The sequence below is a fragment of the Electrophorus electricus genome, chromosome 4 (genome assembly GCF_041902795.1).
Source record: "Electrophorus electricus isolate QZ-2024a chromosome 4, ASM4190279v1, whole genome shotgun sequence".
Taxonomy (NCBI): Eukaryota; Metazoa; Chordata; class Actinopteri; order Gymnotiformes; family Gymnotidae; genus Electrophorus; species Electrophorus electricus.
This window is the reverse complement of record NC_137500.1, coordinates 9703311-9727500: the sequence shown is the minus strand read 5'-3', so window position 1 is coordinate 9727500 and position 24190 is coordinate 9703311. Positions and strand designations below refer to the sequence as shown.

The 24190-nt window shown below is 39.2% G+C and overlaps 1 protein-coding gene across 2 annotated transcripts in view; it reads right to left on the bottom strand.

Annotated features, from left to right (window-relative positions):
- Nucleotides 1-22694, bottom strand: part of fbln1 (fibulin 1) — a 24944-nt gene extending 2250 nt beyond the window's left edge. The window contains exons 1-16 of one of the 2 annotated variants that reach the window (XM_027020102.3): nt 22345-22681; nt 18029-18140; nt 16313-16445; nt 14823-14967; nt 14351-14395; nt 14181-14243; nt 13763-13900; nt 13452-13589; nt 13131-13274; nt 12876-13001; nt 11990-12115; nt 11572-11691; nt 11360-11491; nt 10843-10966; nt 6508-6653; nt 5991-6128 (exon numbers count right to left, since the gene is read on the bottom strand). In XM_027020102.3, coding sequence (XP_026875903.2) covers nt 5991-6128; nt 6508-6653; nt 10843-10966; nt 11360-11491; nt 11572-11691; nt 11990-12115; nt 12876-13001; nt 13131-13274; nt 13452-13589; nt 13763-13900; nt 14181-14243; nt 14351-14395; nt 14823-14967; nt 16313-16445; nt 18029-18140; nt 22345-22399 — 1885 coding nt within the window. In that variant the 5' untranslated portion in view covers nt 22400-22681. Of the gene's footprint in view, nt 1-5990; nt 6129-6507; nt 6654-9062; nt 10323-10842; nt 10967-11359; nt 11492-11571; nt 11692-11989; nt 12116-12875; nt 13002-13130; nt 13275-13451; nt 13590-13762; nt 13901-14180; nt 14244-14350; nt 14396-14822; nt 14968-16312; nt 16446-18028; nt 18141-22344 lie in introns of those variants that run through there. The other variant, XM_027020103.3, reaches the window with a different exon arrangement.
- Nucleotides 22695-24190: the final 1496 nt, after the last annotated feature.

Sequence of the window (24190 nt, the reverse complement as noted above, 5' to 3'; positions counted from 1 at the left end):
AAGTTCTACTTATAGAGTTTGGTCATAGAATGACCTTTAACTTAAAGGTTAAATGTAACAGATCCGCCTTTGTTGAACCACATCAGTGTAGGCTTTCAAACCCACAGAATGGTCAGAGATCAGAGGAATGAAAGCATGGCCATAGAGGGACAAAAACAAACCTTGAAACCTCTAAGGATCTTTTCCCTGACCAAACTGGACCTCGGAGAAAGGTTACATTATGAGTCTAAAACCATAAACTATATGCTACAGGTCTCCCCCTGTGGTGGAGGAGTACCATCACTCCTCTTTGCACATGCAGCTTGTCCTTGTGTCTCTACTGTATATTGTCCCACTACAGTGCTTAGTATCTCCTTATGCACAATGGGGAATACTAAGTGCTATAACACATGATGTTGAAAATGCTCAAATGGTTGGTATGACACTTAAAATAATGTGCTGCAGCAACAATACCATGATTTCCTTTCAGTAAAAACAGTCAACTGAATTCTAATTATGCAAGGTACACAAGGTACATTGTGCAGATATTGGCTGCCTCTTGATTGTAAACCCAATGCTCCTATTTAATATTTAAATTGCAAAACTTGTATTTGACCACATCACTAAAGGTGATGACCATATCACTTTAATTACTTACTGTACTTTTTAAAATTCTTTAAATTATTTGATCTATTTTCCTCTCCTTTTAATTATAAATTATTTTTATTTATTTTATATTATTATATTTATTAATTCCTTTGATTTTTCATTTAATTATTCATTGTATTCTTAAATTACATGTTAAATTTTAATTGATTTCTCTGTAAAGCACTTTGTAAACTGCAGTTAAGAAAGTGCTATATACATAGTTTATTTTATTTATTTTTTATTCTACGTGTAGACCTGTTAATGCCAGTCGACTCAAATCACAGTTCATATGATATGTTTTTCTTTCAGCTTCTCTTCATGAATCTATATTTTTCCTTCTCAATCCACAACAGCATCAAGAGAGAAGATAAAAGAGTGTTTGGATATAGCACAAAACACTTGCCGCAAAACAAAATTAGGTGAATGCCTACAGTCACTTGTCATTCCCAATGGCTATACAGGCTTCATTATTGAAGGGTTACATGTAAACAGTGCAATTTCTGGTTTTATGGTTACACAAGCCTAGGGATGAAGTGTATGACAGGATCTGTAATGAGCAGGTTTAACACTAGGGACAAATGTGAAGTATGACTCTCCTAACCACAGTATTGGATAATGACATGCTAACCAATGTGTTATCCACTAAAAGGCACTGGAAAAAGCCCAGATGGCAAATACCATAGCTAAATCTACAATGGGGAGCCCAACAAAGCCTTCCTCCCTTGTTACAACACAGTAGGGCACTGAGGGCTTGACCAATAGTACTATGGGCATCGTGGTTACCTTCTGCAAACACCCCTTAGCAACTGTAAAGGGGACATGGCTTATGCCTTCTCTCTAAAATGCCAAAATGCATGGTTTGGTACCTTGTGGCCAATCATTATCTCTAGTTGACGTGTGAACACTACTGTAGTAGTGTTCAAACTTCAAATAAACTATGGTTTTATATTATTAAAACTGATTAAATTTACTATAGTTTTTATATACTAAAGTATAATGCTATTAGCTGTCAGAGAATACTTCTGGTTTTTTTTTTTCCAAGCAGAGAATGCTTTCTTCCTCTGTAACTCTATAACCCTGACTTTTAAAGTCTACTCTTATACCTGTGGTCAAGTAATGCTGTGATTACTGACATTCTGAAATACAAAGCTAGCTGTGATCCTCATTATCAAATTATGAAACCACAGATTTCATAGATCATAAACCTGCTTACATGTGATCAGATCACAATGTCTGCTTGTATCAGCTGTAGCATAAATAAAGTTCCTGGTCCTCCTCGTGATCACCGCTCTGGATATGCCAGAAAAGATGATAAATCAGCCATGATGAATGGCCTCGCTTTCTGTCCGAGCTCTGTCAGTGATGATGTGTATATGTGGGAGCTGTGGACCACCAGAGTAGAGAAACTTCAGTTTAATTATTTACAGTAAGCCCTTCTGACAGGCGGAGGAGTCTTCGTGGGCTCAGCCTAATGATGCTATTTTGTGATCCGTTCCCTGTTGCGTTGCATCCAAAGACTTGTGTGTCAGCCTACACTTGACTTACCCTTGGTTTCCAGGCAACGTTATTGCCTCTAGCATCCCCAAAATGGAATCAGCCTTTCCATTTTAGTGAAAACGTAGCATGTTCCAAACAGAAACCAATCTTTATCAAATCAGAAAACCACAGTAATATGACAAGGCAGGATTTATTGCTGTAAGTCAAGCCTTTTTCATATACTGAGACTGCTGATTAGTTAATACATTTTATTTGATTTCTCCGCTGTGCTTTAAATGTTACCATATTTCATGTATTCTGCACTAAAAGTCAGCTGTAACAGTAGATACAAGGAAACACCTCACCATCTCCACCCCTAACACACACCACCCATAAACTCAAAAAGCCTAACACGCCTAGTTAAAATTCCTCTGCTCTGCGTGAAGGGCAGTAGCCACTGCCAGCGACACATACCTGAACACAGACAACCCGTCTCTCCCTTCGCTTTCCACCATAATGCCAACCGAATCAGAGTGAATTATTTCATTATCTAGAGCCAGTTCAGACCACAGGTGCATATCCCTACCAGATGTTTCAAGTGGTTGGAATTTTTCTTCTTGGTTTTCTAAACTGAATCCTGCCTGATGTGTAGCCAAGATGGGAATCGTTCAAGCAAAGATGCCACTGCTTTAATTTTCCCAACAATTGCTCTCTTGGTTGTGAGGGAGTTCTCCATGCTCGTAGCAGTCAGGGGAAACAGCACAGTGCAATTTCCTTTAGGCTTACATTTTTGCTGTAGTTATGTCACTAATGGATCTAGCCAAATCTTCATTCTGGCCACCAAAGTGTGATACGAGCGCCATCTCTTAGCATATGTGAAGAAGGAAAAGTCTGATGCAACTGCCTGTACCTCTGAAAACTTACATTTCCTTAGACAGTATCAGAGGGCGGACTGTTGAGTGTTAGGTGTGTTAAGACCATGGGAACCATGGGAAGACTCACACTTCCCTACTATCTACACTAGTGCATACTCTCATCTCCTCTAAGATGGAAATAGCAGTTACCCATCTATCTAAACATGAACCCTGTCAGTTATGTCCTAAAGCTGCATATAATCTGTTTATTGACTGCTTCATAATTTTTTAAAAAGACACAGTAAACATTTTTAGAATGAGGGGCCATAAATGTGAATTAATAGTGTTGAAAATAAACAGACATAGCCTAATGTGCTTGCTTAAGGTTTACTTATTTCAGTTCCTCACTTGAAAATCTGGTTATCACAATAAGGTCAGGCATGTTTGTTCTGATGGTTCACATTGTTAAGATTTTCACACAGACATGAGTTCCATGAGACAATGGATGTGAGTGGAAGGTCGATGCTCACACTGCCTCTGTATACTGCTCAGCATGGTGGAAACCCAAGACAGCCAGGAGGCAAAAAGCTTTACAACTGCTTCTGGTTGTCACCAGTATTTCCTATTAAATGAATTCTTATATAAGGGTGTTTCAAATAAATATATGTACAGTGTATTATAATGCAGTGGCTTGCTATTTTTCATTCATAAGCAAAGATTCAAGATTAACTGAAGAAGAATACTGCACTCGCAATCCAGCAGTGACACTGGCACATGTGGGAAACAAAAAACGAATCCAGCTCGGTATTTCCTTAAACTTGTACCAGCACATCACACACAAATCCATGGTATTCATATGTGTTAAGGCTGTTTTGAGAATGGTCAGCCAACCAGATATCTGGCAAGCAATTATCCTGAGATCAGAAACAGATCAGTGATGAACTGATTGCACTTGACAATAGAAAGGCTACAGTCTATAATTTTAAACCTTTAAAATGACAAGGTAGATGTCTCTAAAGTAAATGTGTGTGTGGTAAATAATATTTCAATAGTTGTAATACTTCAAGAATTTGTGTTTAATAGCCAATTGTCTTACACTTTACTCAAACAAATCATTCTTGTGGCAGTATGAATAAGCATCGTCTTCAAAGTGACAATACTTCTAAATTACTTTACATTTTTAGTCTCCTCAAACACCCCAGAGAGGTATGATGTGAGACGTCTTACATAAGTTGGCAAATTTACTCCAGCTGCTTCCTCATGATTGGCCCTCCTAAGCTGCTGTCGTGCTGGGCATTAGCTGAATGGTGATGCCTTTGGTCTGGTCGCTGCTGGTCCACCTACTCTTCATGACAAACACCCAAAGCTCCCTCTGTACAGGCAGTGGGGGTCTGCATGTGGGAAGTGGCACTAGGAGTCATGTTCTTGTAACGAAGCATTGTTTGCAGTAAAGCGCTGTTTGCAGAAAGCAAGCTTTCATGTGGGACACAGTTTTACAGCTTTAGTGCCAATCCAGACACAAGTGACAGAAGGAACAATAGTGTAAGGGCGAGCAACTGCATGAATCGTCAGTGAGGATGTTTCATAAACACATACACATGCAAGCACGCACGCATACACTCACACACATGTACGTACACACACCACACACTCACAAATTATTACATGATGTTTACATTCCACAGAACTATGACTGCCTGCTGTCTGCACTACTTGCAACAGACAGCTTTTGTGCTGTGATGGTTTCAGAAGCTTACCCCAACAGTATCATGGATTTGAGGAACATCTTAATGTAGCAAATTTAAAAGCTACACAATTCAGTACCAAGGTACTCAAACACATAAACCTTGATATAAATACATCTGTTATGACTGGGAAAGTAGCCCAAGTACATAGAGAGCATGTAAAAACATGCTTGTATTATAATATGTTTTATTAGGGACACTGATGTGGTTTAAAGGCCTCTGCTGCTGTGCTATCAGCAAATAACCCACCAAAACCAGTCAGTCCTGGCTCGATCCATAGTGTCACTAAACACACCATGTAAAGGAAATAAATATGTTGAGGGTAGTAAATCCCAATAATTTCATACATTATTTCAGAATAGCTTTGTTCAGTCTGTACTTATCAACAGAGCCACAATAGCCATGGTGCTAAATTTAGCTGAATTTAAAAAAAACAAAAAAAACATGTATGACCCTAGTCAAATCCCAATCTTATGACTAAGAAATGGTGAACATAGTCTTATATCAGCCTGAATACTTTAGCCAATGCAGTTCAAATGTCCTCCCTATGAAGCAGTGGGACTCCGATTATAGGCTGCTCCTACCACTTGAGCTGAATACGTGAAAGTGCTCTCTGACATTAAACATATTTTTTAAACTTATGGTGACTTTCATGCTAGAAGCTGAAGTATCCAAGACTTCTGTGTTTTTCTTGTCACTCTCACCCACATTCACCTCAGTGTGCTTAGTATTGTTAGCCTCTTCCTTGAAGACATAACAACAATAACCTTTTGGTCACGGAAAACCTTTCTGTGATCTTTCCAAACAGCTCTGGATAAACAAAGCAAGCACTAAAGACTGAAATCAGTCTTGCCACAAGAGAGAAAAAAATAAGTCCATGTACTTAGTGAGTGAAAAAAGCACTCATTCATCTAAAAGGATGAACAGAACATGAAGAGCTTTCCTGCAGAGGGGCCATGTAAAGGCTGAGATGACCACAAAAGATGCGAGAGACTCTTAAGGGCTATCATCAACTGAACCAGTGCTGGAAGAGTGGTGTCACAATCACCTAAGTAGAATAAGTGCAGTTTCCAAGCCCTGCAGTCTCTACTTTCTCTGTCACACAGTGAGACATATGCAATTGGTTTGTAGAAGAAGAAGAAGAAGAAAAAGAAGAAGAAGACTTCTTTCATAATGCAAAATTAAGTCAGAAAAACACTTGAGGCAAATTCAATTGCCAGGGAATGGGGCCCCAGGGTCTTTTTGTAGTCCCTGGGTATTGTTAGCCATATGCCAATGTGCTACTCACCAACAATCATGCCATGCTCAAAGCGCTTAATGATGTCAAAGGAGTTCTGGACGTTTCCCTCCTGAATGTCATAGACAATGTCTGGGGAATCCACATGTGGATAGTGGGATGGAGTTATAGATCTCAGGAAAACAATTTCTGTTAAGGGAAATAAGAAGAAAAGGCACCCAAGAATGAAGCCCTCGTGTTCAGCCCAAAAGTCTTTGTTTTCTTATACTGGAAAACAACTATTTGGATGCATATTATTTCTTACGATGTCAAAGGACGTAAAACTTTAAAGATTCATTTTTAAATATTACATGAAATACATAAAACTAAACATGCTGATTAAAACACTGGGATATTATATGCAAAAGAAAATGCCATAAGAGATGAATATATATATATATATATATATATATATATATATATATATATATATATATATATATATATATATATATTTTTTTTTTTTTTTTTCCCCATCAAAAGCCATTTTAATTATTCACAGTTAAACATGGTTAAACTCATACTGTACCTTCTGGTTTGGTAAATTCTCTGAAGGTGGGTAGGGAGATGACAGTGTGTGAGACAGAGTGAACAGGGTCCAGGACACAACTGATGTCATTAGGTTGGCAGAACTTTATACAGCGTATGGTATCAGATCGATCAACCCTTGCCGTGCTGAAAAAAGAGGGGAAAGAAGGGGAAAGACACATCTTCATAGTCCATTGCTTAGGATAAGGGAATATGCTGTAGTACAGATTGTTTTTCTTCCTACACAAGTATTGATAACTATGTGCAGAAGATCAGTGGTACACCATGTTGCTTCAAGAATACAGAACTTGATTGCAAATTATGTCTGAATGAAGAAAAAAAATACTTTCAAAACTACAACACTACAACAGGGGGCCTTCCAGTAGAGTTCACCACAGAGCCCAGTGCTCAGCAGGCGAGTGAAACATCCACTACATAAATATTATCTGCACAAATACAGTGGGCATTCTTTAAATGGGTCTTTAACGTTAGGCCATCATGTTTTGGGGTAGGAATCAAAATAGAATCAAACAAAAGGCCAAAAATCACACCAGGAAAGAGAATTCGTGGTCAAGTTTCCTGTTAGGCACTTGTAGTTTCAATGCAGTTTGCCTGTCAGAGTAAAGCTCTGACACTGATCTAAAGCCTGCTCAAGAAAATATTTGGTTTTGTGGAGCAGTCCCAACTTCATATCCAATAATCTCATGTGTAAGATTTATGGGCAGAGGGAACTTTAAATCCTCTGAGAGCCTGACTAGACAACTCCCCTGTCTGTTCAGGCCTGTGCAGTGGGGCTTATTTAAGACTTTGTTTGTGAAACAAGATAATCAGAGGCAGCTCTGGTAGTACGCCATGATGATGGGAGAGAAGAGAGCCTTGCTGCCCTGATGTTTTACTGTATGAAGTAGGTGTTCTCCTCCCTCTCATGACAACGGTACATCAAACATCTCAGAGGCATCACATCATGTTTGCCCTTATATGATTTGTTAAGGTGTAATTGTGGAAATTAATCCTTGATTGATGCTTCTGCTCTGAGAATGGAGAACCAAAGTCCTACTTGCTGTTTTCTAAGATGCATCAATCTTAACAATTTTTATCTGTTTGCTGAAATAGCTGTATACCATGATGACATAAAACAAAAAAGCTGAGTTGGTGCCATCTAGACACGTGTAAAGACTTGAGTGAGCTGAATTTCTCTTCTAGCATGGTTACTGATGATGTGGAGGGTACAAAACCCTAATCATTCCATAATGTCCAAAAAGAAAAGGAACAGACAAATGAAATGCATATATTTCTCCGCTTACTTAAATACAAAAGAATATGCCAAGTATTTCAGTGGTGTGAGGGCTGTGATCTCACACAGCCACAGTGATTAGTTATCCTTCCATCACTGATTTCTTTCATCGGGATGCAGAGGCTGCAGTGAAACCCCAAGGCCTGGGTTGGGTTACAGGCCTCCTTTCATGCTGAGAGGGGAGAAGCCCCTGACAGAAAAGTCAAGCCACCACTGGGCATGGACTTGTAATTAGCAATTAGCGGGTGGGTCCACGTTTTGCTTAGATCAGAGCCAAAACCACAAAATGTTCTCCTCACTCATAATAACCCGCCTTGTGCACGGCACGCACGGGAGACGACTCCTGGAGCTCTGAGGGTGAGTGCTACAATGGACCATCGGCTGAATTTACAAGGACATAAAGTCCTGGGGTGAACTGCCACTTTAAAGTTAACATCTCGGGTAACATCAAAGCAGAGATCAAAGGCAGCCAGCTTGTGGTGGGCTAATTATGGCTCACGACACTATGGGAGGCAATCTCCGTCGTGCTGCACTCACGTGGCCAAAAACACAAAATCCCAATTTCCCGACTTGAGAAGAAAAACAGCATTTTTGAATGGGAGTCTTTATGGTCAAGCAAAAGTTCTTTTTTCCTCTGGTAATTATTATTTATAGTCAACGTGTTGATAAAGCCCCAACACAAACTCTGCAGGCCATCATTCTTGGTGTACAGTGGTGACGCTGCTGCACCACAAATTGCGCAGACCACCGTCCAGAGCCCAGACCACCGTTCAGAGCCCAGACCACTGTCCAGAGCTCAGAAGCCCATAACTCACTGTCCCAAAGTAAGTGAAAAGAGAAAAAAAGACATGCATGACTGTGCTTTTTAAAATCTCTTTCTTAACATTCCCTGCCTGACAGCGAGGAGACAAGCATCCCTTCATAGTGTAACCACACTGTCCCTCCACCTGGATGTACCGGAGTGGTAATTTAACTGATGTTAAAACAGTCTCAGCTAGTTTTTCCAAACACGTCTTTGAGTCTTCAACTCACACAGGCTTTGTCTGCTCTATTATGGGGTACAAGTACAATTAGTGTTACTGAATCTCTTCAGATTACTCCAAACAAAAGCAGGTCCCTTTACTCTTGGTTAGAGTTCAGCTTCTTTACCTGATTATTGCTGTTTAGTTATTTGATGCCAACGTTTTGATTTCATTTAAATTACAATATGAATACCAATTAATTCAACTTGTACTTTTTTATTTAAAAAAAAAAAAAAAAAAAAAAAAGAGTATGCAACAAGAAACAAGACTAAAATCCATATGAATGCAGACAAATTACATTCTCCCCCAAATGCTCCATCTAGTGGCTCCATATTATAATTCAAGAACATGAGAAAATGAAGGAAAACAGTTTAGTCCTTGACTAACATATTTTCCATAGAGAATTCTAAATGACAGTGTAATTTACAGTGTAATGTCTATAATTTAAACAGTGTCTGCAAACACTAGCCAATAATGACTGACAGCACATATGGCCACACAGGGAGGAGTCCCTTGGCTTTCTTCATAGGTACTGCTATTGAAATTCAGAAACCTTTCAGAATTTTTTTTTTTTTTTTTTTTACATAATTATGTAAATATTAAAAAAACTAAAACTACGGCTAAGTCAAAAAACATGTTAACAGAAGCAAGACAGCACTGATGATCCAAAAGAATGCAAAAAACCCCAGTGAATGTTCTTGGAAATCCCATAGGAAATCAGTGCCTCCTAGAAACATTCTCAAAAGCAGTTTTAAAATGCAAATAATAAGCATACTATCTAAAGTGAAACTGAAAACTGAACCATATTCTGAGGCACCCTCTACAGCATTATCAGCCACACGTGGTAATGGTCACTGAGGGGCTTTTGTTATAATCGGACCTTAACTGATGACACCACAGGAGAATGTGTGTGATTGACTATCCTTCATTAACAAAAATGCTACCACTAATTGCAACTTGTTTAAAAGCAAATCAATAATAATAATAATAATAATAATAATAATAATAATAATAGTTCATTTGTATATAACCCTTTTAGGTCACGGGAGAATTTCTTAATCGTGCTTTTTGCCAGATAACCAGAAATTACTGAAATACATGTAAAACCTTTCCAAGCATCAGTATTCCTTTTAGATATTAGATTTGCTAAGGTCTTCCTCTGTCACAAACACCCTTATTTTGGACAGGTAGGTGCTGACAGTTGCAGCACGCCACAGCTCCATCTCCAGTGAGATGTCAAAGTCCTGAGGCACAGTGATGGGCTTCTGAATCACCATCACACCTCCATTCTCTAGGCTCTGTGTGCCAAAGTATCCTGCCTGGTTTCCGTCCACTATCGCCACCTGGAGGCTGTCCCCGGGCAAAGTGTTGGAGGGGCCCATACGGAAGATGTTGGTGGGTACAGGGATGTTGGTGGGAAAAGTGAGGTGGTAGTAGGTTATTCTCACAGGCAAGGCCAGGCACTCGCTAGTCTGATTGCAAGGCAAGCGTTCGCAGCGACTGCAAATGGGAGACAGAGAAATGGAGACAAAGGGGGGTGGGGTGGGGAGGGAGAAAGGGAGGAGTTAGGGTGATGCAGTGCTTGACATGCAGTGGAGGAGGGGAAGAAGGGGTGTGGCATACACAGTGTCTTAAACAAAATGGATCACGGTCATAGTCCTTTCCTGTAAAGGGAGTGTTTTTCATTAACACTTAAAGCTAAATGGGGTTATGGTGTGCTATGTTTTGGATATAAATCTTGTTCATCATTAATGTTCTGCATAACAAAATATCAAAAAATAAGGCTCTTTCTTAACGTCTAGGTTTCAGGGCCTTAAGTGTACAGTGGTTGAAATGGCATTTACAATGCTTTGGGGTAAGGGTGTAAGGCATTCCAGGAGTCCGTTACATGCATTGCTTCAGTGTGGCTGGTGTAAATGCACTGCACCTGGACCTTTATACCTCTTAAATCCCTTACATCTCAGTAACTGCAGTCATATATATCACAATATACATTTTGTAATGACTACATTATACTTACGTTTCTCCTGAACGCCTGTAGTTTGGTGGACAGTCAAAATTTAGACATCTGAATCCTCCCTGAACATTGAAGCAGCTCTCTGTGTCTGAGCAAGTGTGTGTCCCAGTCACACACTCATCAACGTCTACTCATGAGGAAGAGAAGGACAGCAAATTTAATAGGAGTATTTCTCCCTACACACAACTCAGTTTCATGATTGATATGAGACTGATGTATTTTTCACCATTTACAGAGTAAACTAACACTGACCTCTAACTAAAGTGTTTAATGCTGATTAGCGTTGTTCTTTAGGGGAGAAAGTCAATCACACACATATGCAAGTCATGTGTGTGTATATATATATATATATATATATATATATATATATATATATATATATATATATAATATGATTACCTTGGGCCTAGTACACTTAGTACACTTTACTGACAGAAAAACCTGTCCGTAGAACTCCCTGGCCTCAAAAGGTCACCAGAGCATAATGGCCTAGACATGGTAGTCAGTAGGCCTTCATTACCCTGGCAGCTGCGTCCGTTTGGTGCAAGGGTGTAGCCTTTCATGGGGCACATGCATTGGAAGCTGCCTGGTGTGTTGTGGCAGCGATAAGAACAGATGTGGCCTCCGGTGGGCAGTGCACACTCGTCAATATCTGAGGAAATGTACAATGTGAATGAGTGAATACATCAAATGAATACATCAAAAAGGATATAACCTAATAATATCTTATACCTTCACAAGTGATTCCATCCACATCACTTAGCTGGTAGCCACGGCGACAGTAGCACTGGTAGGAGCCATATACGTTTGCACATTCTTGACTACAGGGGCCACTCTCGCACTCATTGATATCTGCATATTAGTCAGAAGGTGAGCATGATCATGACTGTGATCTCCATCAAAATGTCAGTAATCTACTAAAGCAAGGGTGCAAAATCCTCTTCTTGGTCATTTACTTTCCTGTGAAATTTAGCTTCAGCTTTAACTTACTGCAACTGATACACCTAAACTGGGTTTTCAGGATTATGTCAATAATATAAATATGTGTATAAATATTATAGGTGTGTTAGAGAAGGCTGAAATGATGCTCTGCATCAGAGAAGATCTGCTAGGACAGGCCCAGAGACTGCCCTTCTAAATCCCACCTTACCATCACAGTTCCTGCCATCGCTGGCTAGCTTGAAGCCTGTGGTGCAGCTGCACTTGTAGGACCCCAGAATGTTCTCACACTTGTGTGCACACAGGCGGCCAGGATAATGTCGGCATTCATTAATATCTGTCCAAGAAGAGACAGTATGGACATGTATTTATTTTTAGCATACCGTATAGTTAATATAGCAGCCCCATGGATTTACATGAAGTGAATGGTAAGATCAGAGCCTGGGGCTCACTTTTCAAAGGCAAGAGGACATCCCCTGGTAGGTGCAACATGTTCAATTTACTAGTGTCAAACATGAAAATAAAGACAAGTAAAATAAAAAAGTTTTAAACATTCAATAAAAGGCAAAGGCATTCTAATGACTCTATGCGTTAACATGCAATACTATTAAAGATTGTTGCAGAATCTTCTAGAAATCAACCCGACAGCAACCACTGTCAAAGGGGCCATTTCCAATTTTAATCTCCCTTAAATACTATAAAGCACACCCTGGGCTAAACCGATATTATAGGGAGGTAAATTACATAAAAACAATTACATCATTTCAATGTCATTTCCTTGTACACATTTATTACAGTTTCGAAGGCCATTACTGTAACGCATTTACTGGTAACATTTACATATATTAATAGTCTTTTCTCTTTCACCTGGTGTTTTCTCTTGCAGTTCTCCCCACACTTGTCTGGTCATGGAACATTCTGAGCAGTACAAGAGATGAATCTGCCCTGGCTGTTACTCTTTTGTTATCAGCAGCCCTGGTAATTCTAATTCATGTTTTGTGTAATGTAACAATGTCTGTGGTATAGACAGGGCCTTTCTCTGTTATGAAGACCCCTGACCTCATCACAGACTTGTGTAAGTTGTAATGGGCTCTCACCGTCACAGACCCTGGTGATGCTGTTGAAGATGAAGCCAGTTCGGCACTCACAGCGGTAGGTGCCCACCAGGTTTATGCAGCCATGCCCAGCACATGTGTTATCAGGCCCTGCACACTCATCGATGTCTGAGAAACACATCAACAAACAACTCATCTGCATTACACGACAGAAATGGTTTTAGAGAATTTTTAAAGGTAAGCTTATTTAACTGCTAAATGAGAAGCAGCTTGATGTGGCAAACTCTAGTGCCCTACCCACACATCGCGTGCCCTCAGCATTAAGGTGGTAACCACGGCCACAGTTGACAGAGTTTCTCTGGCAGGTGTATGAGCCAACAGTGTTAAAACACACCTGGCCAGGTGGACAGGGGCCAGTTCCACTTAGACACTCATTGATATCTGAGGAAAAAATAAACATGAGGGAACGTCTTAGATTTTTAACATTTTAATTTTTTTTTGGAATGTAGATCATATTACATCCACTTTATATTTCAGATATTTTCCTAAAGAGCACATGGACTTGTAACTGTTTGATTGTTGCTGTTCATGGATTTTGGAACAATAGTAAATCCTCACCAATGCAGCTTCCCAGAGCATCCTGAATGAACCCCTCAGGACACTGTAGCTTGGGCCGACAGCGGAAGGAGCCCGGAGTGTTCTGGCACTCAAAGTCCTGCAGACAGTTATGAGTGCCTGTTTCACACTCATCAATATCTAAATCAAAGCAGACAAAAAGGGTTGTTTTTAATCAGGCCGCTTAAGTTCATAAACCCTGAACATGAGGCCACAGTTCAAAACATTATAATTTAACACATTTCATACACTGTTAAACAAATTCACAAATTAATCTAAGCAATGCATGTGTTGAAGCCATAACAGTGAGTGACCTTTGCAGGTGTTGCTGTCCGTGAGTTCGTAGCCTGTACCACAGCTAATCTCCCTCTGACAGCGGTACGAGCCCAGAGTGTTAATGCAGCGTTCGCCCGTACGACAGTGGTGAGAGCCCAGCAAACACTCATTAATGTCTATACACAGACAGTAAATGGGGCAGGACAATGAAATCTGGAACCATTTTTTACACTGTTGGTTAGCTTCAAAATAGATGGTAAATTATCTATCTATCTATCTATCTATCTATCTATCTATCTATCTATCTATCTATCTATCTATCTATCTATCTATCTATCTATCTATCTATCTATCTATCTATTATATTTTATGACTTTTGTTGGATGATTAAGTGTGATTGTTGTATAGAAATTATGTAAGTTACTGAAATAAGATCATTGTGCTTGTTTACCTTACCTTCACAATTTTTTCCATCTGGTTTAAGTTTGTATCCCCCAAAGCAGGAACAGGTGTTATTTCCTAGGCAATGACACCACACAGTAGTATTTTCCACATATACCTCTGTTGCATAGCAGTACTTATTAATATCACACTTATGTGAAACCAGAAGGTGATTTTGCACTCACCATTGCACTGATCACCTGAATGTGTGTCATCCGCAGCACTGCTCTCTAAGGGTTGAGATGAAATAAACATAAAAATGCATTATATTAAAAATGGTCTTCAGTCTGAATGGAGGTAGACATCTGAACTACCTTTTTAGTCCAAAGATTTCATTAATCCTTAGTTATAGATTATGATGAATACCCACTAGGGGGCAGCAGAGGTCTGTGGGCTTCCCATCCCAGACAGAGCTCCACTGAACATGAATGTGGTACCAGGTGTCTGTTCTCACAAATGTCCTGATCATTTTTCATTCATTTCATTTTCAAAACTCATTTTTTAAGACAAGAAAGTGATGAGAGTTTTTAAGACATGGTGTTAAAGAGCCATGGTTAATGCAAATGTGTGGTTTGGTTCACATTGATTCATCAGATGTCCTCCACCCATGCGGGCACTGACACAGGCTAGAGGGCCTATAGTAGAGTTTGCACTAACCTAAGTTTCCATCACTCTCTGGTGATTTGTCCATGCAGCAGGCTCGGGACACCAGGCCACACTGGTAGCTGACTGAGAGGTTGAGGTCACAGGTGAGGCCCTGCTCTTGAGCGGCCCTTCCAAGCAAACAGCACTCACAGCACACCTGTGGAGCGGAGGTACACAGCAACACAGACTTCAAACATGTATTTGGCCCACCTGAGCATATAGGAATTAACAGAGTATTCTAAGCTGCAATTTAAAACTGCTGTGTAAACATTGGCCTGTCTGTACTTGTCTGTTCTATTTTGCCCATGGCTTAAAATGATCTTGGTTCGTGGTATCTGATTCATGGTATCAGATGAATCACATGGACAAAATGAAATACACACCCAAGTGTATGAACAGTAAAACAGGAGGTGGTTACTGAGAACAGACATGATTTGAGGCAAAGTTTCTCTACCTAATGAGATGTAATTTGTTCAGTGAGAATACAGACATTAAGATAACACTCTTTAAAAGTAACTAAACCAAACATTTGTCTTGAGTTCCTACAAATGACTTGATGAATAATTAAAATTTGATTCAATTAACCAGTATAATAAAATATGCGGTAGTTAAACTGTTCATTTGCTAATTTTTAAAGCTATTTTGTCATGCCCAGTAGTTCAAAGTTCACTGAGGTGAGACTTGGCAAGATTCTGTGAGCATGTTTTACAACACAGCAACTCTGAGAAAGGCTGACTCCCTGCTCTGACCCTAAGCACATTCCCCAGTATAATGCATATGCGCATCAGTGCAGAATTAAAGAATGGGAAAAATCCCAGCCCTGCACCATTAAAATCCTACTCCTGGAATGCATGCACCTAAACCCACATATTTATTAACTGAAATGAGAATAGGACAAATCTATTAATTAGGATATTAAGCAACATCTTTGATATGCATTGTCCCTGAGATGTGAGCTGCACATGATTAAATGCAAAGGCAGTTATCAAGTAGATTTCAGGATTCAACCTACAGCCAATGTGAATCTAAAATACAATACTAGAAGTGATCAGATTGATCTGAATACTCATTGGACTCTTCATGACATATTTAATGAGAGATGGCTTCAGTGAGAAGGGCTTCTCTTTCATTGATACTGCAACACATTCACACATTCACATAAGCCTTGAAGGGACCAAACGTTTAATGGCTTAAAGTGTTATTCCTGACAGGAGTTTGCCTTTGACAACCATTGAAAGCATGCTGACACATTAAATGAATGCTGAATGAAACAATCACCTGTTTTGGCAGTGATTGCAGCACTAGTGCATGTAGCTATATAGTAGTGCCTTACAGCAAATCTGTCATGACTATGAGGATTATAGTTAAGGAAATAATCCAAGATAAATCTCTTAGATGGGTCCTCTCAGCACAAAATAAAAAATGTCTCTCTCACACTCTCTGCCCATCTATATGGACACATGTAAGAGGATGCAAGAATGCAAATTCTGTCCATACAATACCTTAGCAGTTTTAGTCTCACATGTGCTTCCAGACAGAAGGGCATCACAACTGCCCTGGTCTTTGGCCATATTGATGCCATTTGAACAGATGTTGTCCTCCAGTACTGCAACACAGCACTGCTCTTGGGCTATCCTATCATAAAAAAACACACAGGCAACATTAATAGTAGCATACCAAGACAATTTACTGCTGTAATCCAAAATCATGGACCATTTTGAGAATATAAATCAGGGTCTCTAGCCCATTTGTCACCTGCAGCACTGTTAACTGTTTTTTGTTTTTTTTGAGCCTCTTAAATTTCCATCAATTTAAGAATAAAGTACTTTTTTTTCTTCTTTTTTTTACATAATTTGCTAGATTGTAGGTTGAATATTCTGCATCTCTTGCGTACATTAAATAGGGCTTCATGTTTTTCCCATTCATTAGAAATTTCTGGAAATTTGCAGCCTAGTCACTGCCATTTGGATTGCACAAGACCTCACTTTATTTTCCTACGATCTTCACTTCATCAGTCCTCCCCAGAGCCCATTTCCAACCACAGGACCGCTGCTTACGAATGAGCAAATTTACTGATGGTGGTCTCAAGTGCCCTTTTAGACTATTTTTCACTTGCTATAACAGACAGCTCCACCTCTTCCTTAGTTGGGCCACACTTCGTCAGATGTTCAAGGCAGAATTTTCAGTAAAACGCACAGCATATAAAGTGGCAGAGAGTTGCTCTCTCTCTCTCTCATCCTCCTTTCACAGTAAACATCTTCATTTTACTTTACTCTCTCCTCCGGTAATCCACCAGCGAGCCTTTTAAGGGCACATATGCTCTCCTTTCTCCCTCTTCTTGGGTGTTTCTTTTTTTCTTTTGGTGTCTGAAATAATCCACAGATTTCCTGTTATTCCTCCCTTCTCTTCTCAGTGTGACTATAGTTTCACCTCAGTGGTATTTCCTGGATTTGGAAATACCCCCATGCCCAAGTTCTCCATCTCCCATTAAGCCCCCCTCCCAAAACCTAAACCATTTCTCCCTTCTCACACGCTCTAATTTGAACAAATTCTGGATCTCCTGGCTTGCCAAAACAAACACGTTTGCCTTTGGAAGGGCACTGGACTAACCTCTTTGGTTTTCAATGGCATTGGAGTTATGGCTGTGCACTTCCTACTGTTATGCTGATGTAACTGTACCAACCATCAACTCATAATGCTCCTAGCATTTCGCACAACTGCACATCCTTTATTTATTTACTTAGTTATTTAATTAAAGTAATTATTTATTTCTGACTGAGGTTTTCCAACTTCACCAACTGTAATATAGTGAAAAGACTAATCACCACATGCTCTTTTTAAAATCTAATTACATTTTTTTTTCTCCATATTTAGCTATGTCTTATTCCCTGTGTAATAACTATAGGGTCTAACAGTGCCTCCACTAATGTATCTTTTAAACCACCAGATGTGCCAAACTGCGAAATTACTGAGTACTAGAAAGAAAGACTAACAAGTGGTTCACTATGCACGCCCTCCTTTCACTGGAGAAAAGAGGGCTCCTACAAGTTTTTACTATCAATCAGAACATGACCAGATTTCTTCTGGTCATGAGAGGCACACAGCACAGCTGTGTTCAGATGGTCCATGTAAGTCAACATCTAATTTACAAACAATAAGAACAAGCAAATCGAGACTTAATAGCACAAAACCTTGAAGATGAACCAGTGTATTCTAACCTGCAGGTGGTGGATTCTGAAATGAGAGGGAGTCTTGTGCAGTCCTGGGAGTCTGTGCCCTTCTCTTTTCCATCTTTACAGCAGTCATCCAGTGTGACTGGACCTGTGGTCTCTGGCAAATAAGAATAGTTACACAAAAGTCGTGCAAATAAAAGGCCACATTTCTAAATTTACCACAGTGAGAATTCTTTGTTTGAAATTACTGTATCACTGTAGTTGCAGGAGAATCTACAACCACAGGAAGTAATATTAGTAATATTACAGGAGATGACAATCTTTGTACTTTGGTTGGAAGATCTCCGCATTCTTATAGAACACTGTCCTACCCAGTTCAAGTAGAACATGTACAATTAGAATATTACTGTAGATCAAATATTTGCATCTACCTTTCAGAAGTACACTCTCCCCTTTTCAAGTGTCATTTGGCATCCTACTAGATAATTTTACTATAGAATGTTTCTTTATAATCTTCATTAAAATAGTTAAATGAATATTGCCCTAGAACATTCCTATCAAATATTCATTTAGCTCTCAAAAGCCATTTGTGCCAAATTTTAGTAAATAAAAAAGAAATTAAGAGAAGCTAATTTATTCACAATTCTTACTTAACCTTACTAGCTGTCTTAAACTGAGAAGCCCACACAAAGTTTGAACCAGATCTACTGTGATTATTGAGGAAATTCAGTGCTCAAAATATCACTAGGTTTGCATATCTTGTTCATCTGTTAAATCACATTTTGTATGTGAAATTGTTCACCTTCACGAAAAGGCAACAGATTAACCAGTCGGTGAGGACGTACATTCCATTAGTGTGGACAGACAAGCAAGGAAGCCAATATGAAAAGAACCACTTATAAAACTTTTTTTTTTTTAAAGAATTTCAGAATTTCATTTAAAGGTTAGTATAGTGTTTAATAAAATAGAATTGTAGTTCATAATAAAGGATTCTTATTAGCAATTTTTCCCATGATTTTATTGATTAATACAATTTTATACATATATTATACCTACATGATCATTTCCATATTTTTTTTTTTACTTATTTAAATTCACCACAAATGGCATCCCTAATTAGCTGTTCAAAGTTGTGATCTGAACCTGTTTATTCATATAGTTGCACAACTTAACATTTTTTATTTAGGTACATTTATATTGCATATAAGAGTAATACCACTGTATAATAGTCTCACATTAGGATATGACATGCAATTGTAAAAGAGCTCAATTATGTTTTTCAAGAGTTTTAATGTTTTTTGAACATTTTTTTCCTTTCTTTTCTGCTTTTTGCACGCTTTCCTCGTTTTCCTTGTCTACAACATAATTTTAGAATTTCAGTTATAAAATGGCACAAACAAAACTGTATTGAAATGGACAATAGTTGTCTAGGTTTAGGATGTGTGAGACCCAGCCGTCACTTCTGCTTTGTGGTACACTTATGAGAGCACTCAGAGAATTGCATATCTCTTGCAAATATCCACAGACATTAATTTAATCTCATTAGTATTAAGTATTAATCACTTTGATTAATGCATCCAAAGACACGGTTCTTGAGATGTTCTGTATATATCATTATATCAAAGTGTCCATTTGTGGTATCAACATGTTTCTTGGGTTAATGTTTCTGATAGTATTTCTGACTGATTTATTTCAGGGCTGACATCTCTCCAGCATTATTTTTCCTCTAGTATTAGATGCTGTTAGAAATATCAGACAGTTACATATTTTTGTTGATTTCCAGACAGGCAACTGTGCAGTACACATCTGTCCCACTAAATTAAAGAACAGAAAATGCCCAAAATCTATCAACAATGACTGGCCGACTTGATTTAATGAAATACATTCATTTTTTGTGGTTTTCTTGATCTGCCAAACATGAAATGCCTTTGGCAGTTGAGTCATCTGGCCTTTTCTTCAGGCTTTAGCATCCAGCAACTGTCGAAGTGGTTTTGAGTGCTAATTCTTTTAAATGAACAAGGCCATAAGACTTTTGTTTACTAGATTTGATGAAATATGAGATACTGACAGGGCCAGCAGTTATAGGGATGAAAGTGCTTTCAAGCTCATATTTATATTTAAAACAGAAACTGAGATGTAATTCATTGTTACATAAAGGAGTATTTATTACATCTGCAATGTAAACTACCAAAACTTAGAACTCCAAAGATGGTAGGTAATCTTGCACAATTTCAGTGCCAAGTACCAGAACACCAAATAATGTTATGCTTCTTATAACATTAAAACTGTTACAAGATATTATTTCTTAACTGCCCTGCATGTAGTGTAATGTGAATTTTTACATGTGAGTACCTCTAGATGCCTACAAATAGTGTTTAGCACTTGCTCACAGGAAAAAAAAGAGCTTCACAAGAACAGGGCTATTCCTACAATTCAGGCTAATGTTCATATAAACAAGACCTCCCTTTTCCCATGGTTACTCAAACATCCCTCTGTGATCAGTGGCTGCTGCAGCTCACCAGGCCTCTCTGAGACTCGAAGGGTCTCTATTGTGATTCCCATAGGCCTCCAAAGCATGCCATGATCCAGAACAGGACAAACATATGTATGTGCTCTCAGTGCTCACAAGAGTCCAACAGACAGAAAGACAGGCAAAAAACAGTTACTAGCTGATGTCATCTAGTGTCGGGCAAATGACCACTTTTACTGTTCTTTCCTTCAGATGATAAGTAAAACATCCTTAGTTTATTTCTAATCCCACTCTACTCCCCTCTCCCTGCTGTGATAGCTCCCAGCCTGGTGCAATTAGACCAGCTTTAAGAAACATCTCTGTTCCTGTTATTTTATCAGTCCAGACACTTCATTCAGGCTCAATGGCTCTCCCAGGCTAACCTTCACCAGTGAGTAGTCTCCCTCTCTTAAAGCTTGATTGCCATCTTGGAACACTGTGGTGTCTGCGTTAGAAATGAGAACTGAGCCCAAAACGTAAACCAGGCTTAATGAGTCTGGCCCTGCCATGGACCCAAGAACCAGCACCACTGGAGCTCTGTGGCAATGCTCCAAATCAACAGACAAAGCTCACGATCGTGCAGACAGAACCAGACAGAGGGTCAGGGACGTCAGAGTGTTTATATTATACCCCTTCACTGCTGTACAGAGCTAGACAGGAGGTCCATAAAGTTGTTTTTTTTTTTTAGCCTGACATATAAGACATTTCATGTAAGTACTGGTACACAATGAATCCGCAAGACAGTCAGCTTCCAGGGGTAGGTTTTTTTAAATTACATGTGTTTCTTTTCAATGGATATTCTATGAGTGTCTGATGACAGCTGGAGATGTGTGAAAATCAATGCATTGAAAAGAATGTTCCTAAAACAATACCCCAAAAACAAAAGTTTATTTAATTTAGTTTTGAAGCTTGCTGCTGAGAAAAGATGCCCTACAGCCTATGAAAGCTCCCCCCATGTGTGGCCAGTAGTTTGCAGCCATCACCAAACAAATTCCACACTTTTCCAATTTAAACTACAAAAAGGCATAATCAAGCTACCAGGACACTGGCTCCCATTATCCCACACCACCCACCAACTGACCTCAGTGATGTATTCCAGTGAAGACATCCATGCTTCTACTAAATGACTAAATGTTTTTTACATTTATTTATTTATTTACATTTGACTAGATGTTTTTACATTATTTAATTATATTATTTGTTGAATTTGTCTAACAGACTTAGAATATTATAACACTGATCTAAGAGTTCTGCTTCACAATGCAGTTCTGTGGCTGGCATTATTAATAGGTGGGCTAAACACCAATACGCATGACCAGAGACATAGTACAGACTTTTTAGTCCACTCTCATTAGGGGGCAATAATTAAACAGGGAAATGAGAATTGAAAGAACCATTTCAACATCATCTATACCCGTTTACCCTAGTGATATACTAAGTGTAAAAATAAATGACCACATAAATAAAAATACAGGTCCTTAATGAATCACCGTACAGTTTTATTGCCATACAGTATTACAGTATAAAGTAGGTTTTTACAATCCAGCAAACGTATAAAGTAGGTTTTTACAATTCTACAGACTCTGTACCCTTCTTTCTATATTGACACAATAAATCATTTGTTTGACATCAGTTAAAGATACTCGCACATGCGCGCGTGCACACACAACACGCGCACGTCTGCACACACCCGGTCACCAAAACGCACGTGCGGACATGTATTGTTGTGCCCCCAGGTTATTTAAAAACACAGACAAACACAAAGCGTTTACGAAGATTCACCTCAAAAAGAAAGCTGGTTCTTGTCAAAGTTAATGGTGATCCACTGTGTAAAGGTAACAAGGTAACTTACCTTGACAATGCATAAAACCGTACAAAGAGAAGAGGATAACCAGTGTAGGACCCATTGTGATGCGGACTTTAAAACTTGTCACACGTTAAATGCCTTCGTAGAATAGTTTCCCAATCAGCTACAGTGTCTTTCAGCAGAAATCAAACGGGTCGATATAGGTGCTAGATCCGAGACTCTGACAAAGACAAAGGCTGTGTTTCAAAAAAGACCATCTAATTAGTGCGTTTAGTCCATGCGCTTCAGTCCATGCGCTTTGAGGGGGGCGGGCTATACGATGCTCCAAGCACGTTTTGGCCTCAGGGACTTTGGTCAAATCGACTCATGCTTTACGCGATAACGTGTGATGGGAAGATTGACTTATGAATGCTTCGTCGAGTGTTTGGTCTCATTCGGCAGTCAGTATTGTGAGTTTTTTGTTTGTTTTTTTTGTGTGTGTGTGTTGTGTGTGTGTGTGTGTGTGTGTGTGTGTGTGTGTGTGTGTGTGTGTGTGTGTGTGTGTGTGTGTGTGTGTGTGGGTGTCGTCAAAGGAGTGGATCCGAATAATTGTCCTAATGTTACTCGGGGGGACGACTTGCGTTAAGAGATTACTAAACTAAACCAAATTTATTAAACAAAATGTATATGCTAAGATTATATGCCTTGTAGTTATAGCCGAGTTTCGAAACTCTGCTTTTGCAGTGTTTTTTCTGCTTCGCTATACCACAGCTTGATCGGTTTAGTAAACAGCAAACTGTTGCGGTTTAGTCTAGACGGCAGAATGAGAAATATTTCTGAAAAACTATCGGTTACGTGAAAGTGGTATCTTGGTTCATGTTCGTGATATTTACAATCTTTCACAGTAGACGGTTTTGTGTAATTGCGCACCGCAAGATTTCAGGCTGACGAAATTCACTACTGGGGAAACTGATTTTATAGAATCCTTCCAGACGTCGCTGCGGTGAAATTCTGGTTTCGCCGAACCAAATTGCAAAACAAGTTTTTCAGACGGGAAAGAAGTACTAGAGTGCTCTGTCAGATTCTCCGTTTGAGCAATTGTTTTGCCGTGGGGAAGAGAAAGGAAACGAATCTTGCCTCTGCAAACAATTTCAACAATGGGTTACAAAAGAGGCGAGCAGTGAAATAAGCAAAAGTATGCTGTTACACTTGCATCTTGGGGCAGACTTTGGAGCTAATAACCAACCCCACAGCCCTCTCTCACAGCCTCCCCTTCTTAGCACACAAATGTAATTTCCCGAAATTAGCATGAGAAATTAGTATGAAAAAAAATGCCAGATGATAAACATTTCTGTGCCAGTGGAGGTTTTCTGCAATTTCAATTACGCCTCTGCTTCTGGCAGAGCAAGAGAGGTAAACGACCCACTAATCAAAGCCATATGTCCTCTCAAAGAAGAAGCCACTTTGGAAATATCTCCGAGAGAGAGAGAGAGAGAGAGAGAGAGAGAGAGAGAGAGAGAGAGAGAGAGAGAGAGAGAGATTTGACCTGTACACATGCTCATGTACTAATATATGCACTGAGTACATATTGTCACTAAAGAGAGTATTCTTGCCTGTTTCCAGTGGCTGAAATTATTCACCTACATGAAACCTTTACTACCGCAAGAGCACAAACTATAAGCGTGTGTGTGTGCGTGTGTGATGCATGATTGTAACTATGTATGTAAGTGTATGCAGTGGCGTTGATTTAAGGGTAAACAGTGCTTTATAAGATACCCTAAAGATAAACAATAAAATCGAGCTAATTTAAAGCAATATGGGATTTGATGCCCAATTTATGTCTCTAGCTGTTAGTCAGTACTTTCTACCTTCCTATCTGTCTCCCACTCTTCTCCTTCCATCATTCTTTCTT